Genomic DNA, 26636 nt, shown 5'->3' on the forward strand with positions numbered 1-26636 from the left:
CCTCCTTTGTGAGGTAATCCGAAACCACAGCGTCTTTCTGCGGCCATGGTAACACAGACGAGTAACGGACTGCTGCACAGAAGGACCGGAATAAGTTCTTTTTAGAAGGTAACAACATCCTTTCTGCATTTTACGTGGAATCAGACAGATGTGTTAATTCGTGTAAAAAGTTTTGATATATGTGTTCGCATATATGTGTGCAAATCGGATTTTATAATCATGCTGCCATGCAATCCCTTTTTGCTGACTGTGGCCTATATCTGGGTCGTAATCCGCGGTGTTGATGGGAAATGTTGTTCTCTAGTATCACGCTGTATGAAACCCAACGTGAAAATGTCACTATTAAACTACATTTCCCGAGAAACTGTCTGTGGTAGAACGACCGTTCAAGCAAAATCTGATGTATGCTTAGAAACGTTAACGATAACATTTGGGATTGTTCTATTATAGAACGAGATTTTGAATTTAAAGGATTAGATAGCTGTGAAGAAACAACAATATTAGCATTCTTTGTTTGGTACTTTCCAGTAGCGACATAAAACGAGTCATGTAGACTAGATTCAGAGGTAACAGCAGACCAGAGATGCAGATGAGATGGCAGATCCCGACGTGCTACAATTCGTGTAAAAGTAGTACAAAATATGTTTATTAGTTTTGTTGTCAGCAATTATTCGCTAGTACTTAAACAATGCAGTAGTAAACAGTATTAATTGAATACAGAAGCAGCTTTACTACAGCCTTTTCATCAGGAGAACGCAGTGCTGTGTAATCAAGCCTGCTTGGCGGTGCTTGACTTTTCTTGAGGGCCGTGTGAAGAAATATTACTCAGACAAGCCGTGTTTTAGTTGAATTATTATATTAAGACGTAATTGGACCCGAAAGTTCGTTCCTAACTCGATTTGCTTGTAAATCTAATTCTTAAGCTTAGTACTGAGAGGTCCCCAGCGTTTTTACTGGCTGGTTTAGCCACTAAGATCTGTAAAACCTCATAATCTCACTGTTTCTGTAATACTCTCTAAGACGTATTTAATTAATTAATTAATGTCATTATTTTTTTATTTTCTTTAAACAATATTAAAATTAATTTAATGAAATATCTATGTTGGCACCAGGCTGTGGTTGATGTGGTGCTTGGGGGAGGAAATTAAGCGGCCTGGTCTTGTCATGGAGATGTATGATGGCAGTGCTGCATGTTTTTCTCTGTGGCTTCACGGTGATGTCGGTCCGACTGGGTCCTCGTGTACACCCTGGTAAAATAGGCGTTTGGTGTAACACCTTGTACTGTATGTCGAATGAATTAATTAATTAATGGAGGGGAAGCAAAGTGGCACAGTGAGTAGTGCTGCTGGCTCCCCGCGCCTGGGTGGTGCGAGAGGACATGGGTTCGATCCCCGCTCAGCCCATGTGGAGTTTGCATGTTCCCCCAGTGTCTGTGTGGGTTTCCTCCGGGTGCTCTGGTTTTCCCTCGCAGCCAAAAACTTGTTGCTCAGGTGGACTGGTGTGGTCATCCATAGTGTGTGTGAGTGAAGGGGGAAAGTGGGGTTCATAGGTATATGGGTGAGTGACCCCTTGTAAGTAGTGTGTATATAGCAGTGTAAGTCACCGTGATAACACTGGAAGTTGCTTTTTTAAAATGACTAAAAAAAAAAAAAACCCCATCATTTCCACAGCCTTGTTATCAATCCTCACAGTCACTAATTCATCCTATAAAGCTTCTATAATGTTCTGCAGTCACTGGCCATTTTGCACTTTATGTACACAATCAAAATATTAATTATGTAATATATAAATACCAAAGTGTACTATAATATACTCTTCCATAGCTGTTATATATGCTACACTTTACAAATGCTCTCAAACAATTAGCTACTATTTGAAGTCACTTTGGACAAAGGTATCAGCTAAATACTAGTTAATCACTGTAACTTGCTATGGAAGAAAAGCATTTATAAATGAATAGATGTCAATGTCTTACACTTTTAAGGTGTCGAGAGGCACAAAAAAATACAAATTTGGCCCACTTAAAGTCAAAGAAATGCCTTGTAAGCCAAAGTAGGAGTATTAAATGAAACTCCTTGTAAATTCGAAGTTTGGTCACTGAAGTGGGCGTCTCGGGACATGACTCTGTATGGTTTTAGAATGTTTATGACAGGTGGTAATAGTTAAAGCTTAGTTACAGATTATTGCATTTCACTTATTATGTTTACACATTTTTTCTAATTGAGCATGTGCTGCTTTTGCAAAATGCCATGAATCAAGTTGTCTAAACTCTTCTTTCTGCATACTTTGTTATCTTCTTCCAGCTCCGGCAGTAACATGAATTTGACAGAGATCTGCGACAATGCCAAGAGAGCACGAGAGTACGCCCTCCTGGGGAACTATGACTCCTCCATGGTGTACTACCAGGGTGTGGTGCAGCAGATCCACAAACACTGCCAGTCTCTCAGAGACCCTGCGCTGAAGGTCAAATGGCAACAGGTACCTCAGCTAATTCATACACGTCTGCTGCAAAACTTTCACAGTCGAACCCTCTTTTTTCTCCCTAATGATTATTTCACACATTGGACTTCATTTTACTCGGACCTAGATGTCAAAACAGTAATCAAGAGTAATATAGCTTTTTTTTGTAAAATTTTCTGAAAAATTGATGACGCGGACTGGTTAAAAAGCTTTTTGTGGTGGATCTAGGTGAGGCAACAGCTGGTAGAAGAGCATGATCAGGTGAAGGGTATTATTAGCACTCTGGAGAGCTTTAAGGTGGACAAGCCAATGGACTTCCCAACCCCCCAGCCAGAGGAGAGTCCAGCAGACCCCACGGTCTGGCCGCCACCCATTCCAGCTGAGCACAGGTAATCCACTGCTTCCAGTAGACCGATGTCAGCTGTGGGTTTTTGTGTAATCTGTTACTAACTAAAAAAAGTAAGCAGTATTCTTAAGGCTTAAATAGTACAAATAGCCAAATATTTCAAAATTAAGTGCTCTTACACATATATGATCCAGTGATCATATTTATCTCATATGTGCAATTTGCATAATTTTTACCTCCAGTAAAGTCCTCCATTTGATTCATAGGTACAGGCAGTGCTGAGTGCTTTATTTGTGGACCTTTCAGCATCAGTCGAGATGTCATCATCACGTAAAGATGTCCAGGAAGGGTAGGCCATTGTACGCAGCAATGTTAGTTTTGAAAGAGAGCACTGAAGGATGGTTAGAAACGCTGGTCTACAGATAAGCAATACATAGAAAACACATTGCAACACAGATAACTTGGGCAAAGCCAAAGAGGAACAGCTATATGAAATACTCAGGCTGACCGGATACCCACGCAACTTCAGGTGATGCACTCATACCGAATGTTTACTTGCTGAGAATGTGTCAGCACAATGCGGGTCGCATTACCTTATTTTAAAGATGTATCAGAGATTGCAGTCAGATTTCTGCATCCACACGGAAACAGGTGGCTCACAAACAGAGAAACAGACTGCGGATTGCACTCTTGCACCCCAAGCGGACCATCGGGGATGTTAAAATGAGGAGTTCTATCTACAGGACACAGTGTGGGAACTGTGAGCATCACTGCGTGGGATAGATGGACAGAAAACTGTCAGCAATAGAACATGGAGATCAGCTGGCAGCAAGGAGACACGTTCTGCTGTCGTTCATTGCGGTCATGGAGAAAATACAACATACCTTCAGTTGGGAGAGCAAGATTCTGGCCAGATCCAGCTGTAGACAAGCTAGGGCGTTCCTGCGGCCATGGTCTTCCAGAGTGGATTCGATCAGCTGGCACCTGGACTTAGACGTTGTTTACGAGCCAATGAGAGATAAGGAACGTGGTTTTGACTGGAGTGGATGAGATCAAAGCATCTGGGAGCCAAGTGGTGTTGGCAGCAAAAGGTCAAAGTCTGGCACACTGATCAGCCAATCATGATTGCCCACCTGCTCTGGGTCACCTGATAACCTATATAAACACTGTTTACACAGTGCCCCTGTTTTTTCTCACTTTCTTTGTGCTGATGATGGCATCTCGATTATCAGAATGTCTGCAAATAAACTCCTTGGCCTGTATGAATCTCAATAATCCTTTAGGGCCACAGGGCAGCTGGTGTTTAGAGCTGCTGTCTTTGGACTCAAAGGATGCCGGTTTGAATCCCAGCTCCAGTACCCTTGAGCAAGGTAGTTACCCTGAAAATTGCTCTAGTAAAAATTACTCACCTGTATAAATGGGTAAGAAATTGTAGGTAGGTTAACATTCTAGATTGCTTTAGAGAAAAGGGTCATGTTCTCTTTTATTTTTAAAGTCCATATCTGTGGCCTCCTTCATGATGTCTTATTATCATCATTGTACTTCTCTCTATGGCTGCAGGGCTCCTGGCCAGGTGAAAAGACCCAATACTGGGGTGAAATCCCAGCGGAAAGAGTCTCCTGGACTTCAACACCGAGGTGGTGTAGGCCGAACACAGCCGAACCCTAAGGCAGACAAGGCAGGACCCAGGGATGCAAAAGGGGTCAAGACCAAAGAAGAAAAAGTCAGTAATATACTATACTACTATTATCTCCATAGTTCTGTTTCAACTGCATACTTTCTCATTATTAGTAAATAAAATCTGAGTGTTACCCATGATCCAAGGCTGCCTTTGATGTCAGCTGTTTTTCCTGCTGGGTTTGTATCATAGTTGCTCCCAAAGCTGAGTGAGAAAGGTGAATTATTTGTGGCAATCGTTACTGGACTTGTGCAGCGGGTTTGGCCAGGGCCCCCTTTCTGGTGGGTCTGGGGTTCGAGTCCTGCTCGGGGTGCCTTGCAACAGTGTGCCGTCCTGGTTGTGTCCCCTCCCCCTCCAGCCTTGCGCCCTGTGTTGCGAGGTTAGGTTCTGGTTTGCCGTGACCCTGCTTGGGACAAGCGGTTTCAGACTGTGTGTGTGTGTGTGTGTGTGTGTGTGTGTGTGTGTGTGTGTGTGTGTGTGTGTCTTACTGAACTTTGATGTCACATCCTTAAATTAACCAAATTTCACTAAATAGAATTGTGACCTGTAGAGAAATAGTTATGTCAACACTGAATGCGGCAGTTTTGCTGGATTGGTTCTTTTAGCACCCTAAATTTGTTGCCAGACAATAATTAGTGACATGGTCCGGGACTGAAATACTGAGGTTTTAGACTGATGTATATGATTCAAAGGCAGAGTGTTACGCAAGCAGCTTTGAAATAATGTCACTTGGGCTTCACAATACTGATTTTTAATTCCAGTAAAAATGGACATGACAGAGGCTTTTTCCTGGATTTCTCTCGACTTTTCAGCTTCTAATTTCTTCAAGTTGAGGTTGTCATTTTACCTGTGAATTCATCTGGTCTCCTCGTTGGACACTTATAGGGTAAGAAGAATGCTCAGGAGGGGGCTGTGGAAGGTGAGCTGAAGAGATTTGACAGCACAGGCTATGACAATGACCTAGCCGACGCCCTCGAGAGGGACATTGTATCACGGAATCCCAATGTCCACTGGTGAGTGGGGAACTTGCTGCTCATACCTGGGACACTTGGATTTGATCTTTGTCATGATGCTGTATGGAGATGAATGGAATAGGGATTGTGGGAATGAATTCTGCGTGGAAAGTTGTTGTGACACTCCCTAGAGGGTGGGATTGGGTGTACCACAGGTGACTGTGACTAGATTAATAATTTAGGTTTCAAGAATTGAAGGAGATGAAGCTGAAGTGCATAGAATTGTGATTTTTTTATTTGCAAACAAAGTCAAAACATGCCCTGTTTGGGCAATATGTGCAAGTGAAGCATGGTCTAGCTCTGTAAATTGCCTTAGTTAATGGCGTCAGCAAAGTAAAGAATGATATAACAGATCACTGAATATAGAATAATCCATCACCCCAGGCACATGGTCTGATGTTTTTTTTGAAAAATAAATCAGGAAGGTGTCAGCTCTGACCCTCACTCGGTATGTATGCATTTGCCAAGTGGCAAAAGAATAATTTAACATGAAGTTGAAATGCAGCATACTTAAGGATGCTGATGATGGTCATTTCTTGGGAGAGACTGCTGTCAGTGTCAACCTAGCAGAGGGGAGTGAAGGGTGACCAGCTGATAGACTTGCGTTCTCAGGGATGACATTGCTGATCTGGAAGATGCTAAGAAGCTTCTGAGGGAGGCTGTGGTGTTGCCTATGTGGATGCCAGACTTCTTCAAGGGTATCCGACGGCCTTGGAAGGTACCACGCACTGTGTTTGCGTATGTGTATGTTTCTGTTTTAGTCTGTGAGTGTTTCTGTTTGTCTGTTACAGTGTGTCTGGTATCTGTGTGTTTGTGAGTGCTCTGATACATGTGTGTCTTATTAGTATCTAGTAGTCCTTCAGAGGTACCAAAGAATGCTTCTTAGGCATTCAACACTCTTGAAGGGCAGCACAGCCTGTGCATTTTTGAGTGTACATATCCTTGTGTTTTTATTCCACAGAAGAGAATGAATCATGAAATTTAACAATCTCTTTTTGTTTATATAGCTGTAAGTACTTAAGTATTGGCCAGGACATAAATTACATGTCATTTATATCTGGACTGTTTAAGTGTTTTTTTTTTTTTAATATAAAACACATACGCATACATTCATCCAAGTTATGAATTTTTGAAAATATAAACATTTAATTTTAATGGCATTTTCCTCCCTGAAGTTATTTTCTCAAATTTTTGTTCCAAGGCACAGATGACCTGCATTCCTTGTTGCTGCCGTTAGAGGGCAGAAAAAGACTCAGAATAGACACTCAAATGGAGCTGTATGGGAGTGGAGTGGAGTGGGGGGGGCATGCAGTATCCTGGAGGTAAACAGGTGCAGTTTTGCCTACCCTAAATTTATTTATTACAGCTTTTTACAGGACTTTTACAGAAACTACCTAGGGAATCGGGGTGCGGTGACGCAGTGGGTTTGCCCTGTGCCTGCTCTCTGGTGGGTCTGGGGTTCGAGTCCTGCTTGGGATGCCTTGTGACGGATTGGCATCCCGCCCTGGGTGTGTGTCCTCCCCTGCCAGCCCTACGCCCTGTGTTGCCGGGTTAGGTTCTGGCTCACCGCGACCCCATTTGGGACAAGCGGTTTCTGTCAGTTTGTGTGTGTACCTAGTGAATAAAAATGCATGTCTTTTGTGCTTTTTTGACCGGAAACTTAAAGTGACCGAATACAAACTTTTTACGTGATGCATTGATCTCTTCACCATGTCCAGTTTTGTGAAGTTAAGTGAGACACGCAGTTGGCATTTAAGGCGAAACACGTTTTAATACACTCTCCCCAGGCAAACCTTCATACTGCAGCCTACCATCCTTTGTTTTATTCTCCTCTGCTGTCTGATGTGCAAGGGAAACATGGCACTGTCTTGCATGTATAAAGCAGAACACATGGCACAGTAAATACATTTTAAACTTATACTGTTTTTGTTTTCAGTCATTTTGAAGTACACTTCAATGCTACTTCATGACAGTAGAAGATAATGAACTGCTGTTCAGTCTGCAGTGTTCTTTGTTTCACCCCTTGTGTTTCCAGTATAGAGGAGCATTGAGACCCTGTATTTTATGTATTTATAATGAAAACAAACTCAATACACAGGTCATACAGTGAAATTTTAATTCATTGTAGTTTTAGAAATTTCTAATTGTCAACTTGTTAAATCTAAAATTAAAGTAGTATAGTATAGTGATTAGAGCTGCTGGAGTGGACCCAAAGGTTGCAGGTTTGAATCCCACCTCCAGCTGTATTAACCTCGAGAAAGGTACTTACCCTAAGCTCCAGTGAAATTGTCGAACTGTGTAAAGGTGTAAATAATTGTAGGTAAGTTAATGTTATAAGTTGCTTTGGAGAAAAGCATCAGCTAAATGAATAAACATCTAGTGGCTTTTTTTTTTTTTAAGTAACACATTATTTAACAGCAAGATTATGAGCCAGTAGATAGTGTCATTGCACTGGAAGAGCAAACATTGCACTTGCTACTGTCTTGGTGGATATTTCTAATTTGCTGTGTGAGATATTTTGTTTCACACAGATTTTGCTATTTGTTTAGGACTTTACAATAAACAGCTTTCTAATACTGTGTAGTTCAGATATGTATATTAGATGATACATCTGCTGTCTGCCATTAAATGGGTCCGTGTACGTTGCATCTATTTGTTTGTTTTTTTGATTCGAAATTGAAAAACAAAATACGAATTGCAATGCCTTCATCTGTTTTTTCATTTAATATTGAAAGCAGAAAAATTTGAAAAATGACCTTTTGTTTTTGAGCACGCACACACAAAAAAAGAAAAGGACTTATTAACCTTCTCTTTTCATTTAATCATACAAAGTCAAAATCTCACAATACCAAATATGATGAATTCCCTAAAGTGCACAATATTTCCATTCTCTCAACAAGTAGCCTAACCTAGAATTTCACGGTGCTTCTAACACCTGCACTTAATTAGTAATAAGCACGTAGTGATCCATATTAACTTATGAATAACTCGGAGCAAAGCCAGCATGTTCCATGAAGCCCCAGGCATATTTGAAATATTTTACGTTTTGAGCAAAAATGGTTTTTAAACATAGTTAATTCATAATTTGTTTTTCATTTAAAAAAAAAAAAAACAAATAAAGGCATTGTAATTCCCGTTTTTCAATTTCGAATAAAAAAAATGAATGAATGCAACGTACACAGACCTAGATAACCCCTAAACAGAGTATTTATTACTTAGCTCGACAAAGATAGGTTGAACCTCTGGCCCTGAATAGATGTCTTACTATTTTTCTAATTAGCTTTTGCTCTTGAATAAATAACTATCAGTTTTGAAAAACTGTAACTTGTACAACATTAGCTAGGAAAGCAAGTCAGTTTCATAAAGCAAAACATATTGTTTGTAAGTCTGTCATTGAAAACTTGTGAACGATGTCTCTCTGTTACAGGGTGTTTTGATGGTGGGACCCCCAGGCACTGGAAAGACCATGCTGGCAAAGGCTGTAGCCACTGAATGTGGAACCACCTTCTTCAATGTCTCTTCTTCTACACTCACCTCCAAGTACCGGGGGGAGTCAGAGAAACTGGTGCGACTGCTGTTTGAAATGGTGAGCAGCAAAAAGCCCTTTAACGTGTGTTCACTGTGTAGCAGATGAATCCTGCAGAAGTCTGCACATCTTTATAGAAACTTCATTTTTAGGAAACGCTAAAAGAAAGGCAAATTAGACCTTTGTCAGGCCATTTCTTGCTTGTAATAAGATCTTGTGTCAATATTTAAATAAAAGCAAATGTATGATGTTTTAATTTTTTAGCAAAATTATAAATCAAAAGTAGAGCAAATAACTTCACATACATTTCAGGGTGTTTCTATAGGAATTGTGTGCAGGTTGCAACAGTTGAGAAGACCCGGGGCTAACTGTGCATGACTGGTTAAGCTCATTTTGGTTATGTGAGAGAAAACAAGATGTTGTAGCTCAACTGTCAACATGCCTCTCAAGGAAACAGATGGTCCCCAACTTAGATATATTAAGAAAGCAGTCGCAGGACTTCTGTGTCTGTTTTAAAGGTGTCCTGCGGCTGCTTTCTTAATATATCTAAGTAAAACGGATTAAACATCCGCTACAGTAGCATATTAAAAAGATCAGTACAAGGCTGCTTAACAGCCTGAAAGTTCTGAGGACCCTGGTTGGATGTTTATGCCCCGCTGTAAATAAGAAAGCACAGTAAAGAACCCTGGTCAGAGCTACAGTAGGATGTGATTGCTATCTGTCTGCAAATCGGGTTAAGCTTTCTTGTGCAATTTAAATTAGTATGCTAGCTTTCCTCATAAAAAAATAAATACTAAATACTCCTCAAAAATATTTGTAATAGCTATAAGTTCGTTACTCAAAAGTTTGAAAGTTGGGAACCTACTGTGTTTGGAAAGACTGCTTACTACTGAATGGCTCTAATGAAGACTGCTCTTCAGTAAATGCTCCAGTTTCTCCTGAGGAGATCTAGAAAATTCTGCAGTCAGTGCATTGGGAAAAACTCCAGGGCCTGATGGCTTTCTTGTGAAATCCTATAACAATATAATCATGACCTGAATTATGCCCTATACTAATACTTGCAATTAACAACATGTTTAAAGAGGGCTGTATCCTACATGTAATAGGGCTTCAATTAGTGTAATTTATGCCTCTGATGCAGAGAAGTCTTATGGTTTCCAAATAATGAGATGACAGTAGCGTAGAATATCCAGGCAGGCATCTCTAACACTGCATAAAATCTCTGTCCAGAAGTCTGCAATAGCAAAACACTGAACAAATGTGATGTTTAGTAGAGGGTACATGTAGGACACTATAACTTTGCAAAAATGCTGCCTGTCTCAAATTTGCTAAAGGCTGCAACACCAAAAACTGTTGAAAACTATGAAGCATGTAGGGCGGTGTATTATTGTGCTTGGACACTTTACCTGTTTAGCTTGTAATCACTGAGGGAACAGTGAAAACTTGTGTGAGAAAATTTTGCAGGATTGTATTAAAAGCTGAAAAAAGTTGGACCATGCAGCATGACAGTGCTCCCAAAGGAGTCAGTTCATGACAGAGTAGCTTAAACAGACAGAATTCTGCATTTTAGGTCGTGTCTGAGTCTCGACCTCAGTCCTACTGAAGTGCTCTGGCATGATCTGATGTAATCTATTCATTAAAGACAACTTTAATATAACTGAACTGACAATTTTGTAGAGTACTGGGCCAGTGAAGATATGACAATGTACATATTTGTACGTTCTGTTTGGCTGATCAAACTTTGTCTGTAATTATGGCTTTAATAAAGAGAAACCATTCATGCCGAAATCCTGATAATTTCTAAGGGTTCACAAGTTTCTTCTCACACTTTATTTAGCAGTTTTAAAAAGCTGTTTGTTTTTCTGAAGCAGTTTAGGCAAAACATCTTCTACCGGGAGACTGCTACCCTTCTGTATCACCAGATGTGACATTGCTTTTGCATGTGTTAGTGTAGTTAAATACTTCCAGGTGATGACAAGGGACCACAAAAACAGTATAACTGATGTTGTTTTCTGCCCTGTTTCTTAGCACTTCCTCTTAAGTTACACTTTCAGTTCCCCTTTAAATTCCTGGTTCCTAGGCGCGTTTTTATGCCCCAACTACAATCTTCATCGATGAGATAGATTCCATCTGCAGCCGCCGGGGTACATCAGATGAGCACGAAGCCAGTCGGCGGGTCAAGTCTGAGCTGCTGGTTCAGATGGATGGTGAGGGAGATAATAATGGACTTTTGAGACAGAAAAAGAGAAATGCACTTGAACAAGATAATCAAATCAACTAAACATCATGCCCATGATGAGTGGAGCAGATTGTGTGTGTGTGTGTGTGTGTGTGTGTGTGTGTGTGCTGGAAGTCGTGAGTGTTTGCTGAACTGGTCGCTTTGTATACAGTTTTTCCATCTCCCACCTCCTTTTCCATCCACACAATCTCACACCTACTTGGTGTTCCACCAAGCAAAAAACTTGCTGTGATTTATAGTATCTAACGCAGCTTTGTGTTCCATAAAAACACCCTCCTTAAATACTGTATGCATTAATTTAAAAAAGGCCTTGGTCCAAGTTGTCTTAGGCTTTAACTGAAACTTTCTATGTAGACTGTTTTCAGTCTGCTAGAAATAGCCAACTGCTTTTTTGTTCTAATAACATTTTCTCGTAACCTGTGACCTGCTCACCTTTAGTGCACATCCAAAAGTAAACCTTAAACCAGAGAACAAATAACACCCTTTCTGGATTAACTGACGTTTACAGATATATTCGATCTACTGATATTTAAAGGTGTTGGGGGAGCACTGGAGAATGATGACCCCTCCAAGATGGTGATGGTTCTGGCTGCCACCAACTTCCCCTGGGACATTGATGAAGCTCTGAGGCGAAGGCTGGAGAAGAGAATTTATATTCCTCTTCCAACAGGTACAACAAATACAGAGCCAAAGAGTCATATTCTGAAAGAAACCAAGCTACAGTGAGGCTCCCAGATTCTAAATCGTCTGTATGTCACTTCAGAAACTGCTCTCATGGGTTCTCTGTTCCAGACTGAGAATAGTATATACAGTGCTGCTGAAACATGTGAACTCACTCACTTTTACCAGAAAATAATTAATCAAAACCAGTCTTTCTCATCTGACATAATAGGTGTGTAATGACCAATTTCATATGTTGCTTTAAACTGTGTAGTAGAAAAACAAATAGTGTAGGTGCAAAAATAAGTGAACCCCAAGTTGCACTGGTTAAACCAAGTAGGTGAGTAGAATCAAGTGGGTAAATTACAAACATTGATTAATGTTACAATTTTAAGATTAAGATTTTATAATTTTTAATATTTTATACAAGAATAATGACCATTGCCTTAGGGTTCACTTACTTTCAAGCAGCACTGTATGTGTATTGTCGTGATATTGCTGTTTCTGTATGCCTGCTCCAGTGTTGTCTGCTCTCCACACAACTCAGCCAAAGGGCGGGCAGAGCTGTTGAAGATCAACCTGCGTGAGGTGGAGGTGGCGCCTGATGTGGACCTCGCGCTTATTGCTGAGAAAATCCAGGGCTACTCTGGGGCTGACATCACCAACGTGTGCAGGTCTGTCTTTCTCCATGCTTAAGTACAACATTAGTTGCAGGTAGCAGATTATGTGATTGTAGTTATCCATCAATTATCAAATAACCTTTGTAAAAGTTGAACAGCAATTTGCAAGTTTTTAAGTATACACGCGCGCACACACACACACACTTTCTGAACCGCTTGTCCCATATGGGGTCGCGGGGAACCGGAGCCTACCCGGCAACACAGGGCGTAAGGCCGGAGGGGGAGGGGACACACCCAGGACGGGACGCCAGTCCGCCGCAAGGCACCCCAAGCGGGACTCGAACCCCAGACCCACTGGAGAGCAGGACCCGGTCCAACCCACTGCGCCACCGCGCCCCCATTTTTTAAGTATATACCATTTAATATATTACATTAGAATAGTATTTTATATAACATATTATACTTACTCAGCATCAGCAGCTGCTGCATAAATACAGCATCTTTATGTGAATACCCTAAGCACTGTGTGCTAAAGAAGCAAACCTCTGGCTACTTTCCTGTAGTCCCTTTGTAAACAAACCAGTGGTAATCAGTTTTCTCCCATTTCTGGAGACAAGAGTCCCATTTTTGAGCCCCTGCTTCTCAAGTCCCCCTTCAGCCCTGCTGCATCTGATAGTGACAGCAACATCCAGTAAAATCTTGGCCTTCAAGATCCCTAGCTATGATGTGCAGTTTATCCTAAAAGAAAATCCAGGGGAGTAGGTGCATTGAGAGGTATGGGCCAGAGAAATCAGTAATTTTTGAAAACTCCAATAATAAGATATTGTTTTAAGGGTTTTGCACTTGTCCTCTGAGTACATGATTAGTCTGGAGGTGGACATATGTCAAAGCAGTCCCTACCCCCTCTCTCTGTGGCCAGAGCACCTTTCTTCATGCATGCTCTCATGTTCTTTCTCCTCAAACAGCTGGGAGCCAAGAATGTGCATAGGGAGGGGTTGAAGAACTGCAGGCAGGGTGGATGATTGTTGTGTTAACTCTCCAAACCCCACAGGGATGCCTCCATGATGGCCATGCGGCGACGCATCCAGGGTCTGGCACCTGAGGAGATTCGCGCCTTGTCCAAGGATGAATTGCAGATGCCTGTCACTATGGAGGACTTTGAGCTTACCCTCAAGAAGATCTCTAAATCTGTCTCTGCTGCAGATTTGGAGAAGTATGAGTCCTGGATGGCAGAGTTTGGGTCAGTGTAGCTGGAGATTGGGGCACACTCCCTAGGCACCCATACTCCAAGGAGTAGGATCTGTATCACAAATGGAGGGCTGGAATGCTGATTCTGGGACATCCATACTTCCCTACCTAACACCCTCCTCCAGATACTGCAAATAATACTTGAAAAGGATATCCTTTATGTCTCATAACACTCTTCATTTCCAAAACACATTGATCTGACGCATACAACTAGTCATAAATCATTCACTCACACACTCAATGGAATATAGGATTAAAAAAGTCATATGTAGTCTTGAAAGTTTCCAGTCCTGATGCTCTTTATTACACAGTGCAAAGGACTGATACTTTGGCATTATGATCACCATAAGCCTCAGTAGTATATTTTGTAACACTAAAAATCAGAGTCAGAGCAATTCATTAAAACAGTCAGTTTCCTCCTCATCCTGAAGAAGATCACAGTGGTTATGTGGTCTCCTCTCAGTGGAATGTACCCCATGTAGTTCCAGTGGGAGCCAACCAGAGGACATTCTTATGATATGCCCAAACCACCTCGGCTGACTTCTCTTGTTTTGGAGGAATAACAATTCTATTCTGAGGCTCTCCTAGATCGCCAGACTTCTCAACCTGTCGTGAAGAATGAGCCCAGTGATCCTGTGGAGAAACGTAATTTCTGCTGCTTATATCTGTAGTGTTGTTCATGTGGTCACTACCCAAAGCTCATGACCAGAGGGGAGGATGAGAGAAGTAAATTGAGGCACACTGAAGGTGACAGTTGCATGAGATCAGAAGGACAACATCATCTGTGAACAGCAGAGATGCCACCCTTAGTCCCTCCAGCTGGATAGCCTCTGAGCTTCTGCTGTTTTGATATCTTGTCCATTAAATTATTAACAATAGTGGAGAAAAAACAACCTTGGTAGAATATAGACTATAGACACGTTTCAAACAGAGCTCAAAAATTGATTGGATAGTACACACCAGTGGCCCACATTCCTGCAGTACCTCCCATTGCGCATTCCAGGTGATGTAGTCAAATGCCTTATCCAAGTCTGAAAAATCTATGTAGATAGAATTTGTGTATTTCTATGGCCCATCAAGCAACTGTGCTAAGTAGAAGAGCTGTTCCGCTGTTAACATCTCTAGTCAAATCTCAAACCCTGCAGCCTTACCACCATGTAGCCCTCATACCAGCAGCGTGATGTCAGGAATAGTGGTGGTTTTTCATCCACCAGAAATGTCAAAACATTGACTGCCTTCTTATAAGAAGGCATGCTCACCTGCTTGAGGAGTTCCTCAAAGTGTTCCACTTTCTTCTGAACAGTCTCCCCTGGATGGTCTATCCAGTTCTTCCTATACCCAAGCTTTTGCTTTAGCAACTGCCTTTGCTGCAGTTATTTTGGCCTGCTGATACCCTTCAGTCATATCAGGAGGTCCCTCTCAAAGCATTGAAGTTCAGATGTAGTGAGCTATTCCTCCCAGTCATGCCCCCATCATCCCAAAGTGAATGTTGCTTTCTAAGCAAGCTGAATACTGTGAACAGTTATTTGGTGCATGCACACAATTTTTTTCTCTGTGACTCAGTCGAATTGAGGCAACACACTCATTGTCCAGGAATAACTCCAGAGCCCTCAAATAGGGACTTGTATCTACACTCCCACACAGAGCCTTTCAAGGATGAACTCCAGGTTAGGAGAGAGACCACCCTAATCAAAAAGCTTGCTTTTAGAGCCGATGGAAAGTGAAGAGGTGACACAGAGACTAACCGTTACTTTTCCACTTCCCACACCTTCTCAGGCCCCTTCCACAAACACGTGAGGTTCCAAGTCCAAGAGGGTTTAGTTCCTCTAGTTCTGTGCCACTCATTCCTGCTACTTGTCTGGAAAAATACGAACCCCATCCTGTCATCAGATTTTTTTTCCACAGTGTCATGTAGGGCTGAACTTGACTAAGTTATTTGGTTTGCCCAGCCATTAGATGTTCACTGACATGTGAACTAAACCGGGGTACGTTCAGGTAATCTTTGCAAACTGGTGGGTCTTTATGGACCTATTTGGCAAAGGGAGATCCACCAAGAGCACAAGGCTCCGGGCATTGTAACGCTGAGCTAGTCCCATAGCTCCACCACCTAAAGGTGGTCATGGTCCCTTGGTGGAGCAAATCATTTAACAATCAGTAAATTAAGACATAAATCTGAAATGTTGGTCACAAAGATTGTGCAGAGTGTGTGAGTTTAGTTTCTTTACTATTGATTTTTGCACACTTGAAGCCATACATTGAATAATTTGGAAATTAAGGCACATACCACTTCAGATATTCTGTAAATCATCATTGAGCCAGTTAGTATTTGCTGAGGTGTGGAGGTTAGAACATGTTATGTCTTCAAATGCACTGTCATGTTGCACACTGAAAAACCTGTGGGAAGAGCCACTAACTTCATTTACATTTTTAATTTAACTTGTGTTTGCCGTTATCTTTTAATGAGTGTTTTGAGTACAATTCAAAAGGGTCACCAGAGGTGCACCTTTGTTCTAGCTGAATGTCTTGAAATATGTGATCATGAATGTTAAGAAAATGCCGATGCAGTGTGTGTCTGGCAGTCTTTAGGTACAGAGACTTAACTTTTTGTCCATGTAATTTACTATGTCTTCGTTTTTGGTGTAAATGTTATTGAAACTAATAAACAAGTTGTTTAAACTGTGAAAAAAGCCAGGAAACATTCCAACCTTTTATTTACAGAGCTGAACTTTTGTTCTTTCTCTAATGGACATGCATTCTTCCTGCAATAACAAGAACAAAACATTTTTTTGCTTGACTTGTGTGGTGATTCAAAATATAAATAATCCGATTCAGTGTTTCTGTTGCCTGCTTATAGTCTGTCCTGCAACTCCCCTGATCTGCACTGAGGTTGACAAAGCTTTCCCTCCAGTGACTTTTTAGATGTGAAAGGGTGATTTTCAGAAGAAATATATAACCCAAGTATACTGGTTCTAGGACTGGATAAGCGTTGCCCCCAAGTACGGAAAAATCCTGAAGGAATATTCCTGGGTTACAAGTTGTAAGGCTATTGGGACCAGTCTGAGCATAAAGGACCATAAATGAGTGTCTGTGCTAATTTTCTTGAATTTGTGAGGAATCTGTAAAAAAATGTGCATTAAGGTAGGTGTGTGCACCTCTGTGCTCCCCTAACCGAGTCCATACTGGAACAATCAAACTAAAGGCAAAAAGCAGTTTCCTTTTTTACCCTCCATCAGGCAGGTGTAATTTTTCATGCCTTCATAATCAATGTTCCAGACATATAGATGGATATGCGCTTTATTCATCCCAGAGCAGAACTGTGAAATTTCAAAATCTTTCAAATGGAATTTGCTTGAGTAAAAATAAAAGTACAAAGACAAAAAAAAAAAAATATTCAGCTCACTCTGATAAACATTAACCTCAAAAAAAAAAAACGATTTGCAACAAAACACTAGGTCAGTGCAACAAAGAAACAGCACCACAATGAGGTTATTCATACAGTACATACACATATATATAAAGCAAGGACTAAAAAGTGCAATATTTCAAAATCATGGTCATTTACTGTCCAAGAAAACCACAATCCAAAGAGGTGTCCAAAGTTTGTATGTGTTGCTATACAGATCAAATGTTAATTTTTTCTAGGGGGAAAAAATTCATCACTTCCGTCATCCATATACTGTTTTTACAGAGGAAATTTCAGGTGGAGGCCACAAGAACAAAATAATACTACTCATATATTAACGAGAAATGAAGGAGGGCTAACACATGATGTTTTCAACACCGCTGAGCTGAACGATTTTCCATTTACTGTATCTGTAAGAACACATATTAAAACCCTCCTGTTGAATTATATTGACATTCCAGGTAATAATTTTAAATTGAAACCATTCTACCATGAAACAGTGATTTATTCTCAGTAACAACGTCTGTCATATAACCAAAAGCAACAAGAACTGCAACATGTGACCCGTTTTCCATCCATCGATCCAATTTCAATAAAAAGCGAAGCGTCGATCGCACACAGGAACGCCCCCTCCCCGCCCCCCCCCCCCCCCCCTCCCCCTCCCCCTCCCCCTCCCCCTCCCCTTTAAAGCCGCCGCAGCGTCTTCCTGTTGCCATGGAAACATGGACGAGTTACGGATTGTTATGCTGGACCGAAATAAACGCTGCTGATAAGGTGAAAGCGTATAGGTAAAAAAAAGGTAAATTTCTCAGTTTCACGGCAGATTTAATAGAAAACGTCCCTTGTGAACAAGTCCAATACAAAAAAAAAGAAAAAACTGTCCTGAGGGCCGGCGTTTTTTCATTCAATTAAGAGACAAAAGTTTGAAAATACAGACATACGCGACGTGTAGTTCAGGTCCGCGAATCCACCGATGTTCTTTCATGATAATGTAACTGTTAATGAGCCCAATTTAGTTCCTGCAAAAACTTGTCATCAGGACAATGAGTCTGAGACCCAGGCTGTGAGGCAGAAGCACTCAAGCCATCCAGCTGAATTAAGGTGATGTATCTTGCAACATAAGAATAAAACAGTTTAAAATATTGTGGTGGTAAGCTTGGGTTGGTGCCATTCGCTCCCTGTGAACGATGTTGTGCTCAGAGAAGGACACAGAATCGAGTTGTCTAAACTCTGCTTTCTGCATACTTTCTTTGTTATCTTCTTCCAGCTCCGGCAGTAACATGAATTTGACAGAGATCTGCGACAATGCCAAGAGAGCACGAGAGTACGCCCTCCTGGGGAACTATGACTCCTCCATGGTGTACTACCAGGGTGTGGTGCAGCAGATCCACAAACACTGCCAGTCTCTCAGAGACCCTGCGCTGAAGGTCAAATGGCAACAGGTACCTCAGCTAATTCATACACGTCTGCTGCAAAACTTTCACAGTCGAACCCTCTTTTTTCTCCCTAATGATTATTTCACACATTGGACTTCATTTTACTCGGACCTAGATGTCAAAACAGTAATCAAGAGTAATATAGCTTTTTTTTGTAAAATTTTCTGAAAAATTGATGACGCGGACTGGTTAAAAAGCTTTTTGTGGTGGATCTAGGTGAGGCAACAGCTGGTAGAAGAGCATGATCAGGTGAAGGGTATTGTTAGCACTCTGGAGAGCTTTAAGGTGGACAAGCCAATGGACTTCCCAACCCCCCAGCCAGAGGAGAGTCCAGCAGACCCCACGGTCTGGCCGCCACCCATTCCAGCTGAGCACAGGTAATCCACTGCTTCCAGTGGACAAACTGCAGCTGTTTAATCTTCAATTATTTAGAACAGTATTATTAGATTCCAATGGCAAAAGCAAAATATAATCAATATGTTTGATTGTAAAAGTCAGAGGTGTTATGCAATTACACATACAGAAGACTGTCTCCTTGTGTCCCGCTATTTTGCAGATCCATATTTCCATATTTTGTACTTCTTCCCTATCACACTGGCAGTATAGTATGCCAATCAGATACGGAAGAACACAGACACACACACACACACACATTTCCTGAACCGCTTGTCCTATATGGGGTCGCGCGGAGCCGGAGCCTACCCGGCAACACAGGGCGTAAGGCCAGAGGGGGAGGGGACACACTCAGGACGGGACGCCAGTCTGCCACAAGGCACCCCAAGCGGGACTCGAACCCCAGACCCACTAGAGAGCAGGACCCGGTCCAACCCACGGCGCCCCCTATGGGGAAGAACATTTCATTCAAATACACACACACACACACACACACACATTTTCGGAACCGCTTGTCCCATACGGGGTCACGGGGAACCGGAGCCTATATATATATTTGAATAAATATTATTTATTCACACCTTTAAACCAGGATGCTTGCTGTTCTCTCCATGGCTGCAGGGCTCCTGGCCAGTTAAAAAGACTTAACACTGCGATAAAGCACCAGCGAAAAGAATCCCTCGGATCCCAGCACCGAGGAGCAGTAGGCCGGGTGCAGCCCCACCTCAAGGCAGACAAGGCGTGGCCCAGGGATGGAAGCAAGTGTGCCAGAGATGGTGATGACAAGGTAAGCTGTGTGCCCTGCTCTCGATCATTTAGCTCTGCTTTCACATGGACAGGTCCTCGCTGTCAGTATCAGTTATCTGCATCCCACTAGTTATTGTAAGCCAATTCACTTGTCAGATATAGCGCAGATTTTGCAGCTGGTTCTGCATCCCAGTAACTCCTGGTTTTGGGTAAGAAAGGGAAATCCCTTTTTTCATGGTCTAGAAGTTGCACAGGCTTCTCATGTTCTGAACGTTTGAGTTAAGTTTCGGTTATTTCAGTTTGTTGTTTGAAAATAATACGGAACATGAATAAAATTCAGAGATTTCACACTCAGTACGTGATTTAAAGGCACATTGTTATACACGCGGGAGGGGGGTGCAGTGGCGCAGTGGCGCAGTGGTTGGACCGAGTCCTGCTCTCTGGTGGGTCTGGGGTTCGAGTCCTGCTTGGGGTGCCTTGCGACGGACTGGCGTCCCGTCCTTGGTGTGTCCCCTCCCCCTCCGGCCTTACGCCCTGTGTTACCGGGTAGGCTCCGGTTCCCCGTGACCCCGTATGGGATGAGCGGTTCTGAAAATAGTATGGAACATGAATAAAATTCAGAGATTTCACACTCAGTACGTGATTTAAAGGCACATAGTTATACATGCGGGGGGGGGTGTGGTGGCGCAGTGGGTTGGACCGAGTCCTGCTCTCTGGTGGGTCTGGGGTTCGAGTCCTGCTTAGGGTGCCTTGCAATGGGCTGGCGTCCTGTACTGGGTGTGTCCCCTCCTCTGGCCTTTTGCCCTGTGTTGCCGGGTTAGGTTCTGGCTCCCCGTGACCCCATATGGGACAAGCGGTTCAGACAGTGTGTGTGTGTGTGTGTGTGTGTGTGTGTGTGTGTTACATTTTTCCCTTCTCCACCCCACACTTTGTAAGGTGTGTTCTCATAAAGATGCAATTACCGTTACTTTCAATTATAATATTTTGTATTTGTTACTGAGCCCCAGACTGATGCCCAGTTCTGCTAAAATTTCACCAAATTCCATAAAAATGGACACAGTTGCTTCACTAATTACATTAGTTACCTTAACACAACATAAAGTATTTTCCTTTCATTAATAACGCTGTAGTTCTGCATGGCCACTGGTGCGACTGCATCTCTTTTGTAGCTGTTGAATATTGTACACTTAATAAACACTCAGAAACAAAACATACATACAAATGATACTCAAGGTTTATACGTATATAAACTGAACCTTTATTGCAAAACAAAACAGGTCTGCTAAGTTAAAACTTGTGGTTTTTAGCTGTAAATCTAATTTTAGGATGGATTCAGTAAATTTCACAAAAAAAGATTTTTTAGTATTTTAAAAGTCACTCAGCTGAGGTGTGAAATTAAACTGAACACATAATGTACTCTATATGTACTAAAATATAATGTACTCTATTTGTAAGGTTAATGTACTCTGTATGTATTAAATATAATGACACTTATAGGGTAAGAAGAACCCTCAGGAGGCAGCCAAGGAAGGTGAGCTGAAGAGGTTTGACAGCACAGGCTATGACAGTGACCTAGTTGACGCCCTCGAGAGGGACATTGTGTCTCGGAATCCCAATGTCCACTGGTGAGAAAGGGAAATATGCCTGGGACACTTGGAGTTTAAAATTTTCATTTTAGTATGTACGGATAGGGGTGAAGTAGAGAACTGAGATACCCACACAGATGCCCACGAATCCTACCATCCCTGCCATGTGGTGCGATGGCTTGTTGATGGCTTGCACAGCAAAATAAAAACTTTCTCAGGAAGTTATCAGCTTTGAGCCTTAACCACTATGTAGGCATCTGCCAAGTGGGCAAAAAATAATAAAACGTGAAGTTGCTGTGCGATACAGGTAGCGCTGCGGATGATGGTTGTTTTAGCGGCGGGGCCGGCTGTAATTGAGCCTTATGAAGGCTGATCAGCTGACTGACTTGAGTTACCAGGGATGACATTGCTGATCTGGAGGATGCCAAGAAGCTGCTGAGGGAGGCTGTGATGCTGCCCATGTGGATGCCAGACTTCTTCAAGGGCATCCTGCGACCTTGGAAGGTACCGCACTTTACTTATCTGTGTCTTTATGTGTCAGTCTGTGGGTCTGTTTCTGTGTGTTTGTTTGTATATGACTGGTGTATTTGTGTGTGTGTTTGGGCTTTCCTCCATGTCTGCTTTTGATCAGGTGTTTTTACATAACGTGCATTTTTTTAGGACTTATTATTTTTCAGTTTTTTGTTCCAGTAACTTAGCATCTTTTTGTATCAAAAAGTCAAAATGTTAAAATGGCTTACTCTTACTTATAATCTTTGAATTGCTCATATTTCTGTAATATAATATTCTTTAAGCTCTGAAAATAAATTGTTGCAGTCTGGTGGGTCCTTTTTAGCAATTATTAAACAGTAACCTTATGAGCCAGTAGGTGGAAACATTGCACTAGAAAAACAATTCTTTCATTCTGACTAGTCACTGTTGCCACTGGCTCAGCATTCATTTCTAGTCTTTTGTGTGTAGCTGTTATTATTATTATTATTATTATTATTATTATTATTATAGGGACAGCTCGTTGCGTACGGGTTACAGCTGCTGCCTTTGGATCCAAAGGTCTCATGTTTAATCCCCACCTCTGGCTGTAGTACCCTTGAGCAAGGTGTTTACCCTAAATTGCTCCAGTAGAATTACCCTGTTGCATAAATGGGTAAATAATTGTAAGATTGTAATGATTATAACCTTAACATTGTAAGTTGTTTTAGAGAAAAGTGTCAGCTAAAGGTAATAATAAGTTATGTACAGATTTTATTCACTTATAGCTTTTATTAGAAAATTTACCTTTTGCTAATTCCTTTTGTCACAAGTGACTTACAACGCTAGACATACTGTGTTAACCTACTGTACTTACATTTTTAATGAACACTTTATACAACTGATCAAAGTAAGACATTTCCTCACACAGTCATACACAAGGGCAATTTCGATTCCAAAATTTGCATGGAAGACACATAGAACTTCTGGTCCTGGATAGATTTGTTTTTTTGCCCTTTGGCTGATGTACTTGGGTAAATTGCAGGCGGTATCAATTTGAAGAAGTGTAAACTGGACAATCTCGGCGTGGCAAACAGATCAATTAAAGCAGATCATACACAGTACGTGTCTTTGTCACTGCACGTGTGACAAGAGATTCTCTCTCCTTCTCTGTCTTTTAGGGGGTTTTGATGGTGGGACCCCCAGGCACTGGAAAGACCATGCTGGCAAAGGCTGTAGCCACTGAATGTGGAACCACCTTCTTCAATGTCTCTTCTTCTACACTCACCTCCAAGTACCGGGGGGAGTCAGAGAAACTGGTGCGACTGCTGTTTGAAATGGTGAGCATCATCAAGGCCTTTAAACTGTGCGGAAGTAGGTGGCAGAACCACCTTCTGTACCAACAAATGGAGAGAATTAAAGGTGCCTTTTGTGTGTATTATTTATTATGAGGTTGTTTTGCTCATGCTTTTATCATGTTTTTACCTCTTCTGCTCTTCTTCTGTTAACTATTTTCTCAAGATAACAAGGAGCCAAATCTTAGCCAGCAGTTGCTCTATATTCAGTAGAACTACAGCGTATTTAGTCTTGTTGTTTTCTGCCTTGTTTCTTAACAGTCCCTCCCATTCAGTCATAGTTTCAGTTCCTCTTTAAATTCCTGTATCTCAGGCCCGTTTTTATGCTCCGACCACAATCTTCATCGATGAGATTGATTCCATCTGCAGCCGCAGGGGCACTTTGGATGAGCATGAGGCTAGCCGGCGGGTCAAGTCTGAGTTGCTGGTTCAGATGGATGGTGAGGGACACAGGAGAGCTCGCCGGCTTCTTCCTCTTTATGAGCCACTGGGTAGATAAAATGGGGACCACACAAGGAGGAGGAGAGAAAACTGATTATGTGAGAAACAGTGAGAGTACAGATTCATTGGGTTCCAGAGAGAGAAATGTGCACAAGCTATAAAATAACAGTCTAATCAGCTGAACTCCATGCCGGTGTGTGTGTGGGGAATCACGAGTGTTTGCTGAGATAGTAGTTTTATCAATAGTTTACATCCTCCTACCTATAACGCTCACCACCTCCCTCATTCTCATCCACTCACTCACAAACCCACACTTGCTTCGCCTCCTACCAAGCAAAATAAACTTTACAAATTAACAGTGTGTGTAACTTTATGGATTAAGTGACATTTGTAAATGTACTGGATTAATTGACTTTTAAAGGTGTTGGAGGAGCAATGGAGAATGATGACCCCTCCAAGATGGTGATGGTTCTGGCCGCAACCAACTTTCCCTGGGACATTGATGAAGCTCTGAGGCGAAGGCTGGAGAAAAGAATTTATATTCCTCTGCCCACAGGTGCAGCGCACACAACCAAAGAATCATGTTCTGAAGCAAACTAAGCTACAGCGATTCTCAAATGCTGAAGAAACCTCATTGTCAAAAAACCACTATTCAATGTGGCAGAGAAACAAAGCAGTGTTTGTGTGAGTTGGTCATGTTGCTGCTTCTCTTTGTCTACTCTGCTGTTTTCCGTTCTCCGCTCAACTCAGCCAAAGGACGGGCAGAGCTATTGAAGATCAACCTGCGTGAGGTGGAGGTGGCGCCTGATGTGGACCTGGCCATCATTGCTGAGAAAATCCAAGGTTACTCAGGGGCAGACATCACCAATGTGTGCAGGTCTGTCTTTCTGCATTTCTAGATGTTTCATTCCATCGTGGATTGCAGGTTACGCATGGTGCTGGATTAGGGTGATATTTTGTATAAAATAGTAAATGCATACCTAAACAGATGCAATAGCTGTGTACGTGAACCCCCTGACTAAGCCTTCCTTGTAAGAGAAACAAATTCTGGGTATTCTCCTCTAGCCTCTGTGCAAAAACAACAGCTGTTATTGTTTCCTTTTCATCCCAGAGGCTCAGAGATTTACATTTTTGAGCCCCTGCATCTCAAGTCCCTCTTCACCCCTGTTGCTTCTGTTAGTGATCAGCAGATTCCAATAAAGTCAAATCCTCCAAGGTTCCAACCCATTTTCTGCAGTCTGTTCCACTAACAAATCCAAGTGAAGAAGGTGTGGGGTGGTCAGTCATTTCTGAGCACTCCAGCAGTATGATTTTGTTCCAAGAGCATTACAGTCATCTTGTGAGTGCATGAGAGGTCCAGTGGAGGGCATACGTCAAAGAAGAGTCCCGGGCCACGCTCCCTGTGCTCAAAGTCTCTTCCCACCGAAATTTTCGTGTTTATTCCTTTTGCGTAATCTTCAAACAGCTGGGACTCAGGCATCAGCACAGGGAGGTGATAAATAACCGCATGTGGCATGTACCGGGAGCTGTTGAAATCAACATTCCTGTTAATGGTCTCTCTGTCATTCATTGCTTTATGGAGTTATATATATGGTTAGTTACATTGACCTTGGTCAGCTGATCAGGTTGCATAGTTTATAAGATTGAAAATGAATTGAATGATAGAGCTGGATGGGGAGTGGTTATTGAGCTGTTACTTGTGGATTTTGGGTATGATGATTGTTGTGTTAACTCTCCAAACCCCCACAGGGATGCCTCCATGATGGCCATACGGCGGCACATCGAGGGTCTGGCACCTGCAGAGATCCGTGCCTTGTCTAAGGATGCATTGAAAATGTCTGTCACTATGGAGGACTTTGAGCTCAGCCTTAAGAAGATCTCTAAATCTGTTTCTACTGCTGATTTGCAGAAGTACGAGTCCTGGATGGCTGAGTTTGGGTCAGCATAGCTTCAGGCTGGCTTTTTATCCCTAGCCACTGTACCCTGCAGTGATGCCCAGAATGTTGACTTTCACACATGCATATTATCCTACCAAACACCCTTCCTTAAACATCCCGGATGTTACTTGAAAAGGAGAACTTTTCCCAACTTGCTGACATATGCAGCCTAAATAGATAGCCATGCATTAAGACACTCAAAAGAAATGTAGGATAAAAGTCAAAAGAGGTACAGGAGGTTTCAGACCTGATTCTCTTTATTACACAGTGCTATAGTTGGAACATTTTAGGATTTTTGTGCAAAGGTGTCAATTATATCTTTTATATAAAACCCAGCTCTCACAGTTTTTAGCAAGCGGTTAACAAATCAACCAGTTAAGACAAGCCCCACTGAAATGAAAGTCCCAAGAATATATGATTCATACGTCAATTTACATAGAAACTTTTTGAACCCTGCAAAAATAAATGAAGAAAAATGTAAGAAAAATGTAAATGTGAGATTGAAGTGAATAAGAGATTTCATGTTTTAATATACAGTACATATTAGTGGTGGAATATCGTGGGAATATCATGGGATCCACAATATAGATAAATTATAAAAGAGTTTTGTATACTGTACATTTTTTCATTAATTCCAACAATTAATATCCATTTACACTGATTTATGTAATTTTTATTAGACATCATCACCCCTGCATGTGCTAGAAATCTGTTGAATATTATGAAAGAAAACATAGACTGGGAGGAATACCCATAATAAAATGCTGGGCAATTTCATGCCCCTCCAACATTGTGTTTTTATGTTCTCTTAAATGTAATATTTTGATGTTAAAGAAGACATATTATTAGAAGACGTATGTTAGAGTTTAATATTTACATCAAGATGTGTAAGTAATAGAGGTGCACATACAGATACACATTTTGTGTGTGATTTCCTATGCTATAGAAATGTAGCCAAAAGAAGGGCATGAAAAAGCCATTTATCCAATCCAGCTGTCTTTGCCTCTGTACAGAGAGGGTTTAATAATCATCATACTCCAGGTATTATAACATTCCTCCCTCACAGTGAAAAAAGACTGA

The 26636-nt window shown here is 41.7% G+C and overlaps 2 protein-coding genes across 6 annotated transcripts; both read left to right on the forward strand.

Annotated features, from left to right (window-relative positions):
- On the forward strand, window positions 1–16476 carry katnal1 (katanin p60 subunit A-like 1). 2 transcript variants are annotated; one of them, XM_018755055.2, is made up of 11 exons: window positions 1–108; window positions 2304–2478; window positions 2689–2849; window positions 4367–4529; window positions 5370–5497; window positions 6110–6215; window positions 8925–9083; window positions 11104–11230; window positions 11798–11932; window positions 12470–12596; window positions 13594–16476. In XM_018755055.2, the coding sequence occupies exons 2-11, from the start codon at window positions 2317–2319 to the stop codon at window positions 13790–13792; spliced, it is 1467 nt and encodes a 488-aa protein (XP_018610571.2). In that variant the 5' UTR covers window positions 1–108; window positions 2304–2316; the 3' UTR covers window positions 13793–16476. The 2 variants fall into 2 exon arrangements, with proteins under 2 accessions (XP_018610571.2, XP_018610572.2); XM_018755056.2 differs by lacking the exon at window positions 13594–16476 and having other exon boundaries at window positions 3–108; window positions 12444–12557.
- A 1439-nt stretch (window positions 16477–17915) lies between these two features.
- Window positions 17916–26333, forward strand: LOC108936024 (katanin p60 ATPase-containing subunit A-like 1). Of its 4 annotated transcripts, XM_018755061.1 has the most exons (12): window positions 17924–17992; window positions 18233–18294; window positions 18461–18635; window positions 18846–19006; window positions 19644–19809; window positions 21267–21394; window positions 21754–21859; window positions 23005–23163; window positions 23492–23618; window positions 24041–24175; window positions 24370–24496; window positions 25369–26333. In XM_018755061.1, the coding sequence occupies exons 3-12, from the start codon at window positions 18474–18476 to the stop codon at window positions 25565–25567; spliced, it is 1470 nt and encodes a 489-aa protein (XP_018610577.1). In that variant the 5' UTR covers window positions 17924–17992; window positions 18233–18294; window positions 18461–18473; the 3' UTR covers window positions 25568–26333. The 4 variants fall into 4 exon arrangements, with proteins under 4 accessions (XP_018610576.1, XP_018610578.1, XP_018610577.1 ...); XM_018755060.1 differs by lacking the exon at window positions 18233–18294 and having other exon boundaries at window positions 17916–17992; XM_018755062.1 differs by lacking the exon at window positions 18233–18294 and having other exon boundaries at window positions 17921–17989; window positions 18459–18635.
- Window positions 26334–26636: the final 303 nt, after the last annotated feature.

The sequence above is a fragment of the Scleropages formosus genome, chromosome 4 (genome assembly GCF_900964775.1).
Source record: "Scleropages formosus chromosome 4, fSclFor1.1, whole genome shotgun sequence".
NCBI lineage: Eukaryota > Metazoa > Chordata > Actinopteri > Osteoglossiformes > Osteoglossidae > Scleropages > Scleropages formosus.